Source organism: Carassius carassius, chromosome 22 (genome assembly GCF_963082965.1).
Source record: "Carassius carassius chromosome 22, fCarCar2.1, whole genome shotgun sequence".
Classification (NCBI taxonomy): domain Eukaryota; kingdom Metazoa; phylum Chordata; class Actinopteri; order Cypriniformes; family Cyprinidae; genus Carassius; species Carassius carassius.
Genome location: NC_081776.1, coordinates 24026778 through 24042949, shown reverse-complemented (window position 1 = coordinate 24042949; position 16172 = coordinate 24026778). Strand labels below are relative to the sequence as shown.

The 16172-nt window shown below is 35.5% G+C and overlaps 1 protein-coding gene and 1 pseudogene across 1 annotated transcript; both read right to left on the bottom strand.

Moving 5' to 3' along the window:
* The window catches only part of LOC132099126 (NACHT, LRR and PYD domains-containing protein 3-like), a 476979-nt pseudogene that overhangs the window by 199204 nt on the left and 261603 nt on the right, over positions 1-16172 (bottom strand).
* On the bottom strand, positions 3361-4822 carry LOC132099149 (complement C1q-like protein 4). The gene is made up of 4 exons (XM_059505615.1): positions 4575-4822; positions 4245-4472; positions 3842-4145; positions 3361-3575 (listed from the first exon to the last, which is right to left on the bottom strand). Exons 1-3 carry the CDS (start codon positions 4669-4671, stop codon positions 3868-3870), a joined length of 603 nt encoding a protein of 200 aa, XP_059361598.1. The 5' UTR covers positions 4672-4822; the 3' UTR covers positions 3361-3575; positions 3842-3867.

Here is a 16172-nt window from a genome sequence, read left to right as displayed (position 1 = left end):
GCCATATATATGCCGTCTTCTGTTAACGCATGAACTTCATATTATTTATAGCATGCCTGCAAAGAAGTGTGTGCAAATATTGCAAAGTTAGTAGAGAAAAATCCCAGCAGACTTAAGGCAGTAATTAAAGCAAAAGGTAATTTTAAAAAAACTGACACAAGGGGGTAATCCTTTTTACAACTCAGTGATTCTGGTTGTTTAGTTTTTTCTTCTGACATAAAAGTAAATACAACTTGATAAACAAAAACTCTGTTCATCTTGAAGTATTTTTTTTATATCCACTGTGAGTGTGTGTGTGTGTGTGTGTGTTTGTGTGTGTATATATATATATATATTACTAAAAATTACTAAATAATAAATATACTAAATATAACACGCACACATGGATTTAACAGCCTTTGAATATGAAATTTGTACAGATTTAATTCTGTTTGGTAAATATATATATATATTTTTTCCCAGTTAAAACGTTGGATTACTCAACAGATCTGCAACTCAATTATACTACAGGTCCGTTGAATGCTTGAATCTGATTGGCTGACAAACGTTCTGAGGTTTTCAACTATTTTCTGGGAAATGCACGGTGAACATAGTTCCAGGCAGCTCTCTTGACTGCATTACAGTTCCATATCACTTCACATAGTGAACCGTAATAACGGAAATTACAGGACTAACAAAAACAACATGAGAGATGATTTTCCTAAAGTAAATTTTAATATTTACAGTGAATATAAAAGTTCAACCACTGGGCAGCAGCAGTATTAGACAGTCCAGATGAAAAACAACATAAATGGAAGCGGACATCAAAGGCACTCTGTGTTGCACCAAATTCTGTGAGCATCGTATTCTGTGACCCTAGTAGGCGCAGTTGTCACTGTTTGGCTTGAACTGGATCACTCAGCGGAATTGGGTATGTAAACAAGCGCCTGTGCACATTGAATGAGCGCATCTATACAGTCTGTATTAAATTCAATGTGCAACCTCCTCCATTGTATAGCCTATCCAGGAAAGAAGCTTGGTCTAATATGAACAGTACAGCTGTTACATTAAATGATTTGGATTTATTTATTTTCTAATACTTTTAAATGGAAAAAAAGCAACTTTATTTTGTAATAAGAAAAAAATCCTCTGCTTATGTTTTAGCCTTACATGTCATGTAAGCTAATATAGTAACTCTTGAATGTTTTAGAATATGTTTGTACAAAATCTTAACCACTTTGTAAAAATACAAATTAAAGAGACTGTGTGGAATGTTTGTTACAATGTTGGCTCGGCTCGGTGTTTAAATACCCAGCTGCAAGCTTTCTATGGCACTGTCTGAAATGCATCTGGCACAGAGTATTCAGTGTCAAGTTTTAATTTCCCTAAGAGCTGGACTGAACTGCTATATATCAAAATACAACATCATTGGTCAATCGGAATCATCCAACAACGTATTCCTCAAAAGTTTCGAAAGACTGGTAAAGACGTCAGTACTCATCATCCTCCCATCTCCAGTGCTGAAATACAGCGCATTCGTCACTCGCAGTATCTGTCACCAGACACAGCAGCCGGACTGGTTCGCAAGGTCTGGTTTGACATTCAACTGAACGAGAGTTCCGAGAGTTAAGACAGCATTCATTCGTTATTAAAAAAAGATGAAAATGGAGGTGAATATGGTGCTTGTCTTATAATGCAGACACAAAACCTCACTAAATACCCACCTGATGCCACATACTTCTATCTTCATCCACTGAAAGCGACACAGGATGAGCTTGACAGGTGAGAGTTCTGGTATTCCCACGAACCCATGGGTGTGAACTACCTCAGAAATATGCTTGCTTGCATCTGCGAGGCAGTGGGGTTATCCAGAAGATACGCCAACCATTCGTTGAGAAGCACTACAGTTCAAATACTGTCTGAAATAGGGCTGGAGAGCTGGCAAATCATGTCTGTCACAGGGAACAAGTGTGAAACAAGCCCGAGAACCTACTGGGCACCTTCAGCAGAAGAAAGAAAACAATGGAGCCTGATCCTCTCAGGAAATAAAACTTCAAACACCACAGAAAATCAAGCCTGGGACCAACAAGAACAGACGATCTCCTCTAACACACAGCTCCCTGCACTTGATCTGCCATTTTCAATGTCTAATTTTACAATTAACGGAAGCGTGCAGTTTAATTTCAATAAATAAAACATATAGGTCTAGATAAATCAAGTTTGTAGCATGAAACAAAAAGTAAATATAATACAGCTGGTAGGCCTGTACAACAAGTACAACTAATAATATAGATAGCCTATGCCTAAGGACTTTTGTGTTCAATTTATTATTGCAAAAAAATAGTAATAATAATAAAATACAATTTTAAAAAATCAAAACCGAAAAATGCAACAAACGAATAATTAAATAAATATACATTCACGAGCATTTCTGTCTCATTACTGCAATCACACATGCTTGCATACGTACACTACATTTTGCACAAAAAGGTGTTGTCACCCCGGCCCTGATGAATTTATCAGTTAGCATATATAGTGTCATTAATAAATGCATTAGAATGCTATCAACGGCTCAAGCCTCCGTTAATAGCTTTAAAACAGCATTTTGATACTAGCAAAAGAGGCGTTGGATGAGATGCAGGAGAAATAGTCCTACTCACAATAGCAATTTAAGTACGAAAAACCAGATGAATCCCTTTAAATATATCATCTGATCGATGTCTTGAGGTGTGATAGCTGTAGTATAAGCGGAATAATTGACTCCGGGCTCTTTATATATATATATATATATATATATATATATATATATATATATATATATATATATATATATATATATATCTTTATATCTAATAATATATATATTAAGGTCCATTTCTGACTGTTATCTAGTTGCTTATTAGCATGCATATTAATAGCATATTAACTGTTTATTAATGCTTATAAGCACATATTATTAATGCCTCATTCTGTATGACCATGTTTTAGATCCCCTAACCCGAACCAATACCTAAACTTGACTACTACATTACAATTAATAAGCAACAAATTAGTAGTTTATTGTGGGAAAACTCAGTTTAGTTTTAGTTAGTTTTTAGTTTTCCTTACGTTATAGCTGTAGAAAGTAGCAGTAATGTAATTCACACAGTTCACCACAAGACAGCTTTCAGATTAAATTATTATGTATTTCTACTAAACAAAAGGGATAAGATTTTGTATTGCTGCACATTTCATAGCAAGTTCATGTGTTTGATGGCAACATGTCATTAAATCAGACACATGAGACAAGCAATTAAGTAAAACAAAACCAGAATCTGTTAGTAAGAGCACTTTGAGAAAGGCAGTGAATAAGCATAAACAATTCACAATCCATACAATTTAAAGCATAGATTATATTTTTAAATTTTACGCTGATGTAATGTCTGAAAACAGTTTGTGATCTGGAAAGCACACATTAATATTTTCACTTTGAAGCATAAATAACGTTCTCTTTTTGGTTCTTTTCGATGGTTTTAATTATCTTTTTTACTCAAACATTGTTTACTTACACAGGAACAAACAATTTCCATAAAATAATCATGCATCACATCCTGCACCTATAACGCATTCTCATCCCAAGGCATCATATACTGACCCTCTTGACATTTCGTCAACATCCTACGCATATGGCACCCTCTAGCGTCAATATGAGACACAGATTATGGGTTAAGGTTAGGGTTAGGGTTAGACCGCTAGGAGGCGCCTTATGGCCCATTTTTATCTGCTTCTAATATTGACGCTAGAGGGTGCCATGTGCGTAGGATGTTGACGAAATGTCAAAAGGGTCAGTACATGACGCCTTGGGATGAGAACGGTCTGGCACTTAATATAGGTTATAAAATAATACATTCACGAGGGGAAAATAAGAAAACCACTGAAACTGGTGTAACTGTTTGCATCATCATAAACCCAGGTGTTCGCCCAAAGTTGAGTAGACATTTCATCACCAGACTCCAGTTTGAGAACAATACCATTGCTGGCATTACCATTGGTGACAGGCTTCCAAGAAAACACAGTGCATTGAGTTTGACCATTCTTCAAGAGACTGACTGCCATTTTGGTACCAATGTGACAATGAGCATAAAATCTGAAGTAATAGACTCCTTTCATTGGTGCTTTGAAGACACCTGTAAGATACATGTACATTGCCACAGAAAATGTGATCATATGTAAACAGGATTAAGAACTGCATGCCACTCTTTGTCATGTCTCTTTGCAGTTCTTACCAGTATTTGAGTCATAGGCACTTCCAACATTACTGAAAACTTTGCTGTAGACTAGAGTTTTTGCAGTACCAATGGGGCCAGTGTGTCCTAATCCAGATGACAGAAGTCCAGCTGAGAAGGCAACTTTTTTGGCTATGAACAATAGTGACTTGTTATTTTTAATAAAATCATTTTCTTTCTGTAAAGATTCAATCTTATTTTGTGAGTCACGTACTGTGCTTTTTAAAGCTGTTTGGAATACATATATGATAATTTAATATCAGTAAACAATTACAAAAATACGCTTTTCCATAATGACAACTTATTACAACATTTAACCTTACACCTAACCTGCATTCTCAGACAATACTTTGGTAAGTGTTTCTTCTAATTTTTGCATCCTTTCCTCCATGTTTTTAAGCTTCTCAGACTCAGCATTAATGTTCATCTTGTAGACCCAACCCCTGAAGGCCAACTAAATAGACGAAAATGATCTGTGAAAAAGAAAAAAATACAGGAGACTGGAGAAATTGGGTCCAAAGGTCAAGTCAATTCCTGAAATGGATTAAATATTTAAACAGAAGAAGCATTTGTCATTAAACAAAATAAATTATTATTTTAAAATATTGACTCAAAAGAATCATCTGTTCATGAATTGGATCATGAATTTGCATTACCGAGCCAAAGATGAGCTATTATTGAACAAATAAAGACTTCAATTTCATTGATGAAGCACATAAAGGGTGCCCCGCATAACGAAACGGATGACGTTCCAACTGTGGACCAGGTCTGGATTCCAGACATGGGCCATATCCGGCCCAAGTCTCAGGTAAGTTAATTACCCATAACTGGCCCTGAATTTGGCCAGATCAAAATGATGAGTTCCACATGTCAGCCTCAACAATACCATAACCAAGCCACTTACACACCCCTCCCAGATGAACAGTCACAACAAGACAGAATTCTGAACAAATATTTAATTGTGTTAAAAGCATAAGCATTGGCATCTGACATTTTTTCAGTTGTACAAACAACTCTCTAAAATGACACTCCTCTGTCGGTTCAGCAAAACATAAACACAAACAAAAAGTTCAGTTTTTGGTTTATGATGTACTTTAAATGTAACTTATTCCTCCATGTTTCTGGTCATCAAGTTTCATTGCTTGGGCTAATGCTAGAACGTCCATGTTTATGGTCATCAAGTTTCATTGCTTGGGCTAATGCTAGAACGTCCATGTTTATGGTCATCAAGTTTCACTTCACATAACACCGGAATGTCCACATTTATGGTTGGGAACAAGTAGCACTCTTCAAAAGACTAGCCATATTGTCCTCATGCCCTTTGTTCTTCATCCTCTCTTTTCGGCCAGACAATTACACCTCACAGATGCTAAAAAACGCAAGCACACATAATGTAATTAACTAATGCATCATCGGGTAATGTGGCTACGGAATAAAATGCAATATATATAAAACTGAACCCAGGCCCTTTGAACAAACATTCTGTATTGTCTTTTCCCATCTACCTGTACTCCCTTTTAATTATTGTTTCTTTCTTTCCCCCAGCCCCTCATCATTTGGATTGTCTGAAATAGCTTTTTGTCAGCTCCCAAATTCTGACTGTCTACTATAGTTGAAAGATACATTTACGAATCCCAGGAACACACTACCACTTTCTCTTGTAGTAAATTAGTTTTTCCATCTATTTTCAAGTTTCAGCTTAAAATGACTTTGTTAAATATGTATTATAAATCAATAGTACTTGGGATGTTGTTTATTTTTACTTTTTTTTTTATTCAGTGTATGTTCTTGTAATGAAACCTTGTACTAGGGATGTAAATGTTCGATAATTTTCATGATCGATCGTCATTTAAATTACGATCAATTTATTGATTAATTGTTAACCTTAACCAGCACACAGCACGCAGTCACCGGTATGACAGGATGTGCAAAACCCACTCAGAATTCTATATGTATTTTTTAACTCCTTTTTACTTGTATTAAAGGGGTTTTAGTCTAAATAAAATGCTAGTAGCAGGATTATAAAATGAATAGATGTTATTATGAGCATTTGATAAAATGAAGAGAGCGCACCGTACGTTTGAGATTATTTTACTTTGTTGACCGTTCTCTATCCCAGCACCGAGACCGCTGAAAGCACCTCTTTAAATGGTTTCCTGGTGCTCATTGTTGTATTTTAAAACACAATGGCATTTAAAATAAAATGATCCCAAATGTAACTGTGGCGCGTGTGGCAGTGCTGCGCAGTCAGAGAACCGCTTCCTTCGGCGTTGTTTCCATATTCGCAATGTATCTGAATGTTAAACTATTATCTATGATGTAAACTAGACTTGTACTTTACACGCATTCACATAAAGATGAAAAAGATCCTCTTCACATGATCAAAAAAGTAATTGAAATAACAGCAGAGTGGATAGGTACTGGTCTATTTAAACTGAACAGTGTAACCTTTTATATGTTTGGTTGACGATTTTATTTTGATAATGAAGAGATTGTAATGTAAGTTTGAATTGCTAGAATACGTGTACGTGAGGCGCCGGCGATATAGAAATAGAGACATTTAAAATAAAATAAAAAAGTGTTTACTTTCATTTGTGCACACAATAAAAGCAGAACCAACGTTGACGAGATCACGTATAGTGGGAACATGAAGCTTATTTGAAGTAATTTAATGAGAAGCCAATGAACAATATAAACTTTCTGACTGTGTGATTTTCCAATATTGTGACAGTGTCAGATGAGATTGTCCAGGGGCTTGTACAATATCATACAAGTGTTAAATTGAATTAGTGAATTATTAAGACTTGTGAATTATTAAGACTTGTGCGACTGTATTTAGGGATCATTTTAAAGACTTTTCCCCTTTCCAAATACCCACACTTGAGGTCTTATTCACTTGAGAGCTTGTGTATGTGACAGTGCGTGCACAAGACTGTCCCCGGTCTTAATAATGCCAAAGCACAGCGTCCTTAACACACACTAAACCTCTCCAATACTGCTCCGGAGCGCTTTACAACGCTTAGTGTATCCCATCATGCATCATGTTTTGGAATTAATCGTGAGACTTTTTGCAGAGATCTCACAGGAGGTCACGCAAACCTTTCCAATGTTACTTGAATTATATGTGATAGTGTTATTTTATAATATGTGATAGTGCTTATTTTGTGATTATATACATCATTATTTATTTTGAGTTGTTCAAAACACAGAAATCTAAGGTGGTTTTAATGATAATTAACCTCACAAAAGTTCTCTCTCTCTTTACTTAAATGCTTAAAGCATGAATGGGAAAAAACAGATCTGGAACCAGAATAGTTTCGCAGGAATGCACTTTATTAGAGATTAAGAAAGTGAAGGAGGGAGAGAACGTTTAAACAACGTTTTATGTGCCTCAACACAAGCTCAAGGTTTCACCACAATTGTTTTTAAATGGGTTATCTTAATTATTCAGGTCTTAAAATATATATATTTTTTTTATTAAAATTTTTTTTATTGTAGGCCTATTACTTACATAAGCTATACATTTTCCTTAAAGCATCCCATTTTGTCCCAGGGCTTGAAAACCTGCGGCCAGTTAGGTCCATGCGGAAACTTGTAAATGATTCTTGTTGTGGCTTCACCATTTAGTGACATCATTGAATGCTACAGGAAACCATCAGAGTTGGTCACAGTGCCTTTTAATTGTTGTTTTGAATCCAGCTAATATTTATTCACAAGTTGCTGGAAAATATTACATCGCCATGCTTTTGGATGCCATTCGAGCCTATATAGCCTGCATTCATGCAGCCTTGTTCTGGTTTGCCGGTTGGTCATAACTTTCCACAAATTCAATAATATTTAGGCACTGTTTCTTTTCCTAAATCCTCACCGTATCTCTAATTTCGCAGGTTTATTTAAATGTCTTTCACGTAATCACTGTTTTCGCATCTCTTACTGTGCAGGGCTCCAGACTTACATTTGAGAGCAGTGGCACCCAGGGGCAGACTGGGACCAAAAATTGCTATTGTTTTGCATTAATAAGTGCATTTACTAATTATATTTCATGTTCAACACTTATTTTTTCTTTACGGTTTATAGAGATTTGACAAAAAAAACAATAAGCTTGAGTTAAGATGCATACAAAATGTACTTTTAACAAAAGTAACCGGTGCAAAATCTACTTTTTATTTACATAAAATGTATATATTCCACTCTTCTTAAATGTATCAAATTTGGAACTGGTCAGCTTGTGATTGTGTGATTTAGTAGTAAATTTAAAGTTTGTGACTTTTCTTACTTCACAAAAAAAAAGTGTAAAATTCTGACAAAATGTTTGACAAAAACATTGGTTTTAATATTTTATTTAAAGTTTTAAAGTTGCATTAACAAACACAGAAACGTAAATAAACAACCAACAGTAGACAACAAGGATATACACAAAAAAAAACAAACATCTGGATTGCCTCAGTCAGCAAATATATATACATAATAATTATTGAGAGTAGGCATAACTGACAATATTCACAGTTGTGTTGTAAATCAGTAATATCACCATTAGAGAAGTAAATAAAACTGGTACGAATTAAAAAAAATAAATAAATAAATAAAATAAAATAAAAGGATATGATTACAGAGTATGTTATTTTTGAACTTCCAAAAGACTCAAGAGAGGTCCCCAAGTGGCTTCAAATCTTTTTAGTGCGCCAAGCTCACCAAAACGTAGCTGTTCCATTTGAATGATATGAAGCATCTCATTTAACCATCTCTGAAAACAAGGAGCTTGTGAGGTTTTCCAATTGAGGAGTATAATCTTTTTGGCTGCGATTAAGCCTACCATTAGCGCGTGCTGATGAGTATGAGGGACAGTATATATATATATAAATATATATCCATAACATCAGAATAGCCCAAAATGGCCAGATTGTGGTCGGGCTGAATGTTAACTCCATATGCGCTTGAAAACAATTAAAAAATGTTAGACCAAAAATCATAAAGAATAGGGCAAAACCAAAATAAATGTGCCAATGTCCCATCTGCCATCTTGCACCTATCACATTGAGAAGAAATTGAGGGAAATATTTTGTTCAATCTAGTTTTGGAGTAATGAATACGATGCATAACTTTGAACTGGATTAGTTTATATCTTGAATTTACAGAACAACTCTTTATTCTCGACAGACCTTCTTGACAAAATGTGATTTCTTGATATTTTATAATAGTGAAAAGTATAAATGAATGACTAATAAGCCAGTAAGTGCTCCTCTGAGTTACTTCATTTCTATTGCTTTCCATGTTGACCTTTCTTTAATGAACAGTTATGTTTTTATTACCTTAGATTAAGCTACTTCTATCTACATACACCACAGTTCCCTTACATGGAAGTCACCACCAAGTTTCTACAGTAGCCCTAAACGGACAAACTGTTCTACACAGTGCGTTTCGTCACTTTGTTGTTCTTGCGAATAAAACATCGTTGATATATTAAATAATTAAGTAAACATAGTTCCTTGATTTACCTTTGTAAAGAAATCTCACTGCTCTCTGCTGTCTTTGCCTGTGTCGGCCACCGTAGCTTCTCTAAAGGGAGGGGTGACTGCGGAACTGAGCCACTGGTTTCAATTCGCAAAAATTTACACAGTGCACCTTTAATTAAGATAACGGATTTAAAAGAGAAGTGCAGTTCTCAATAAGATGGAAAGAAAGGGATAACAATGCGCATTCTGTTGGTTTGCTTTATTTTACAAGAGCACAAATCTTCTGTTTTTATTGAGAGTGTACACAAATTAAAGTAAACACTTTTGCAGATTATATCTTACTCCAAAATGTTTTTGTTTTGTTTACTTGTTTTATGTCTAAGCTGTTTCAATCACACTGACACCTCACCCGCAGATATTCTAGCAATTCAAACTTACATCGCAATTTGTTCATTATCAAAATAAAATAGTCCGCTAAACATAAGGTAATGCTGTTCAGTTTAAAAGACTATACTGGTTCACTTTGCTGTTATGCCAAGGACGTTTTTGCTTATGTGAAGAGGATGATCTTTTCTGTCTATGCGAATGCACAGTTATGTTTTGGATAATTTTATTTAAAACGCCATAATGTGAGTTTAAAAGACTGCAATTGTGTTTTAGAATAGAAATAGAAAACAGACAACAAAGTAAAATGACCTCAAACGTACGGCGCGCTTTTCATTTTATCAAATGATCATAATAACATCTATTCATGTTATAATCCTGCTACTAGCATTTTATTCATACTAAAACCCCTTTAATTCAAGTGAGAAAGTGTTTATTTTTATCTTTATGTGGCTTTAGCACATCCTGTCATACTGGTAACTGCGTGGCTGTAATAGACGCATTTTGCAGCATTAAGGTTAACGATTAATCGATCGTTAATTTAAATGACGATCAATCATGGAAATGATCGAAAATTGACATCCCTAGTCAGTATATTAGATCTGTACATTCATTCTTACCTTACAAACCTGCTGCTCTCCTTTAATCTTGATCAACAAAACACAAAGAGGAACTTATTTACTCCTCTTCACTGATTAAATAACTATTTAACTCTTCACTAATTCTCTTGATTTGTGCTTATAGGTGAAAATAATCTTGATGTAAAAGAAATAACAAATGACTAATCTTAATGATCAGGATCACAATTTTGAGCAAAATAATTGCGATTATCAGCTTAAGCATTTCATTTAACTACTTATAAATCTTCATTGACTAAAATAAACTAGAATCATCTCTCTGTAAAAATCCACCGGTTACTAAAGATCAATGAGAGTGTGTTCCTCACATTTCTGTTGTGTGTCATGAATAAGATCCAATATGTGTGCTGCTACATGAGTTCAGGACATGAAACATTCATCCTTGATCACCCTAGATTACTGAGCTTGAAAGAAGATGTGCAAGTCACAACAGATTTTTTTTTTTTTTTTTTTTGTAGTTATTTGGTGTAACTACTAAGGACTTTGATATCAACTGTTTGTGTGGCTCATAAACATTAACAGTTTCATTTTATTATGCTGCAGTTCATTATAAAGTAACTGGTCACTGACTGCATTATTTGCTCACCAAAGATCTTCAAACGAAGAACAGTGACTCTACTCTTCAGCTTTGAGAATGAAATCTAACCTGTTTGTTCATCAGTATCTTCATGGTTGACTCTGAATGTTTCTTCAATTAATATAATTGTAATACGAGTCTCAAACAGCTCTTGTTCAGTAGTCAGGACACTGGTGAGATAAAGTCAGTCAGAGTGAGAGTTAATGACCTTAAATGACCTGGTAGTCAAAAAACACACTCACTATAATAATCTTTCGTGCATGTTTGTTGTTCTCGTTGCATTCTCGCAGCTTTAATCAGGAGTCGCTGATTTGATTTAAAGAGATTTAAAACAGTGAATCGGTTCCATTGACTCGAGAGTTACAAGCTGTTTCTCTCAACACTAACGTTTTTATGATAAAATGATTCACTAGTGAAATTTTACATGACACATTACAATGTTACATTAAATGATAACTGGTCAATTTTACATTGCTTGTAAAAACTATAAAGTTACCTAAACGGCTTTCTCGATTTAAACGCTTGAAATACTTAAAAACACCAACCTTTCTTCAGACGAAGGAGCGCTGCTCAGCCTTATGACATCACATTTCCAGAGCAAAATATTAGTATTAGTGCAGAGAAGTTTTGGTAGACATACCTCTAAAAATAACATAAATTACAAAACAGTTCTTGTTGGATTTTTTTAATGTAATTTAGTTCTCATATATCTCTTCTCTCAAGTCCTGCTCGTGACACTCCAGCTCCTCTTTAGTCTTCTTAATGTTGCTTCAGACAGACACAAATCTCTTGTCCTGTGAGCTACAGTGAAACATTCATTTTTAGCCCTAACAAACTCAGCATAAGAGAAAGGGTTTGGTTTTTAAATGACAGACAGAGTTAACAATATACAACAAAGACTTAAGGTTTCCCAAATTTACCAGGGTTGTGCGCTGAACATTTTTGGCAGTTTTCCTTAACTTTATGATCAATCCAACCAAATTGTCTTAATTCTGTTTGTTTGCAGAGCTAATCAGAGCCAGATGAGCATAAAGCTCTCTTGTTCATATATTTTTCAATGCAGAAATAGGGATTCTGCAGTCATCCTGCAGAATTAAAGGGATATCCACTTTACAAATTTATATATGCCAACTGAAAATGTTAAAAATGGCACGAAAGTCGATTGCCCAGCAAAACTTTGTGTGATATACTGTAAGGTAAATATCACATTGGCAAATTATAAGCATTGGCTTAATAATAAAAAATAAAATTTATACTATCTTTTAAATGAAAAATATATACACAACTTAATATAGCTTTAAAACAGTGGCGGCTCCTGCCAGTTCTCTCAGGGGGGGCACATGTTTGCTCGATTAATGAGGATAGCTTACCCATTCAGTTGATAAATTAACAGTTAAAGATGTAAAGGGAACTGAACTACTATAGTATTAATTAAAAATAAACTGACATTAGGAATCAATCTCTTGCTCTCCTTATGTTTTTATGTTTTTATATGCATGTTAACAGCAGCAGCAAATGAAGACTGACGCCAGGACGTGGTTTTCCAAAAACAACTTTTTACTTCGATTTCAGTTTAATAAGAAATAATTGAAGTCACATAAATTACTGTTTACACACTCGCTTATATTACTGCTCATTTATATCACATTCCTCACTTACATTACACTGCATACTTAAATTACTCACTTATATTACACTGCTCCCTACTATCCATATGCATATTTGCTCTTTCGTGTTTTTTCGCCTTCTCCGAGAGATGATGCATTTCGGTGACACCTGTATCGTTAGTTGTCCATGCAATGTCCGTCATGCTCTCGCGATGTAACAAAATGCAGCTGTAAATTAGCAGAATAAAGCCTCCCGGAACTCATTGAGATTGCATTGCAGTGGCTGCAGTTCGAAAAAAAAAGATATTTGAATGGAAGTCTATGAGAGCACTCTGGGCGATTCAGAGTTTGACAGAAATACAGAAGTTATTTATGGAAAACTCTTTTTAAAAGATATTCGTTTTTAATACATTTTATCTTAATTTTGATCAATGTTTTATCAATCAATTGCCCGTATTTAATAAATAAGAAGCAAATATATAGCAGACAATGTAATAACCTTGTTATAAGTGTAATTGACAGAATTACTAAAAAATATTTTGCTACCTAAAAGTTAAATATTTTTTGTGAAACGCATGCATGCATGTCTATTTCCCTCATATTAAATATAAAACGCATGTGGACTGATATTTTTCCAATGTCTGTACTCCTTTATTAATGGAGTATATAAACAGACGTTTCAATATATTGGTATTAAATGCATTTTCTGAGAATTTATATTTCACATTTTTACTGCAAATGTCGAAATACATGGCTCTTTGGTCCATCAGTGCTTGAGTCACTGATCCCATTAGAATAAAAAATCTCATAATAAAATACAAAATTGACTGATTTATGAATGTATATGCATAGTTCTCATCAGTCAGAAATACAGATAAACGCTTTCATTTGTTGTATTTTTGATCCTGAAAGAAAACAGAACAACAAAAGAGCGAATTATACCACCGTCTGAGGTTGTGCTTCAAGTTGAACGGTTCACAGCTGAGCATCGCGAGAGGCGGATCTGCGCCAGAGCGTACATGTGAATGAGCTGCACATGGCATTTTCAGATGCAATTAAAAAAAAAAAAAAAAAACCCCTGGATAGCCTAGATTAGGCCCATATTCACAAATGTGTTAGCTATGGAATGAAATATCTGATATTCCGATTGTCAAATACATGCAAGTGGAAGTATATTGTTGTTTAAACACCTTTATAATGATCGGCGTATAGTTGAGCTGCATGCGCGATATAATTTTATGACACAAATTTTGAAATAGGCTTAAATCAAACACATTTTAATTCAGATTCTGTATATATATATATATATATACGGAAAACAAAAACAACGGAAAAAAAAACAGCTGGCTGATCTTTTTTACGTCTGTTAACTAATGACTCATGCAGCTGTTCGCGCGGTTGTGTTTTTTTTAAAGTGGAACGTAGGCCTATTTTTACGTTTGCACGTGACTGTTTTGAACCCGTGTTTAGACCCGTGTTTCCCCTGTGTCCGACCCGACCCGCACCCCTATCCGACACAGTTGGATATTTTTCACCCGTTTCAGCCAAATTTGCGGGTCACCCGTCGGGTACACACGTGCAGGACTCTACTGTCCCATCCCACAAAAAATCACGTCCCGTCCCAAATCCCACGAAAAAAACGGGGAGAAAATCCCATCCCGTTCAATCCCGGAAGAATGAATCCCTTTCCAGCCCACTCCTGGTTTGTAAATCATGCTTTAACCCGAAAATATTCAGTAAAAGGAACAGACAAACTCCTTGAGAACTAGCCTGTAACTTCCCGCTCGGTTATTGCCGTCATTATAACCTTCTGATTGGAGAGATCCAATTGTACTCGTGATGAAGCACGCTTGGAGCGAGTGAGAACCACGACACTCCGACTTTTAAAAAATCTGCTCCTCGCTCCACTCAGATACTCTGCTCCACTCAAATATTCTGGTCGGGTGAATGTGGCACTTCAGAAAAAGCACAGGTCAGAGCAGCGTGTGAATGAAACATTTAAAAATGTAATGTAAATGCACATGTAAATGAAAGAGTAACTCTAGCGCTGAGTTAACACCGCTGTGAATGATGTGGTGTTGTTCGGTATATGACTGAGGAGCCAGAACTGCAGCTGATAGAATGCACTGGAGCACGATACTACATTTCTTAAAAAGCAGATTATAGAGACATTTTTATCGTCCACGATCAAAAATCTTCATATCGCACACCCCTAGTTTATAGTTTATTTATATAAAAGGTAAGCTATATCAGTCCCTCCAGAAAAACGCGATTATGCGATCGCCTGATTTAATGCATAATCAGCCAAAGTCCGCATATTTATGCGGGGATCGCATTTTTTCATAATCCCTGTATTTTCGTTGCAAAAAAAGTCACATATATCTTAGCACAAAGTTGAAAAATGTTGCGTTTACTTCACACGAGTAAATCGCCATTATTTCCCAATGGGAACCTTATGAAGTGACGTAATTACGCGACGTGAACATCACCTGCGAACCCCGCGGTGAAACCAGGGTGAAGCACGCAAATCACTCTCATTTGCCAACAAAAATAAGTGCAAAAGACCACGCGAAGCAGTTAACCGGTGTGTTACATGACAGTGGGGGTAAATTATTTTGAGAGAGGGATGAGGATGAGGATGGCGAATGATAGGCCAGTGTTAGAGGCTACGCAGTTAGTTTTCATTTTCACAGTGGACTGTTGTAGTTTCATTCAAAAGTTGATGCACCTCTACAGTTGTAAGATTGCAAGTCAGATAGGAAGTCATAAGAAATGACTCTTTACAGAACAGGGTGTTGGGGGGATCACCTTTCTTTCTCTTTTTCATCAAACCGCAGTTTTTGCAAGTTCCTGCAATTACATCGCATAAAATTGCAAAAATATCCCGCATATTCCATCGCATTTTTTAAGAAAACCTGCTGCAAAATCAAGGATTTTTGCCCGCAACAATCACAAAAAAAATCTGCGTTTTTCTGGAGGGACTGCTATATTTGTGTTTAAAATTGGGGATCCAAGAGTTTTCCCGGTCCCACCCACTCCCGCTGACATTTTTTCCTGTCCCGTCCCAATCCCGTGATTAATAGTTATTTTGTTCCCAATCATGCTGGATTCCCTTGACCTGCGGAAATCCCAAAAAAATGTCAGCCTCTACATTGATCCCCCATGTTGTTTTAATTCTTTTCCAATTTCCACATACATTTCATAAGAAAAAGAAGTGGTATCATCAAAGGATAAACATGAATGTCCTAATAATGAATCAAGTCTTTATT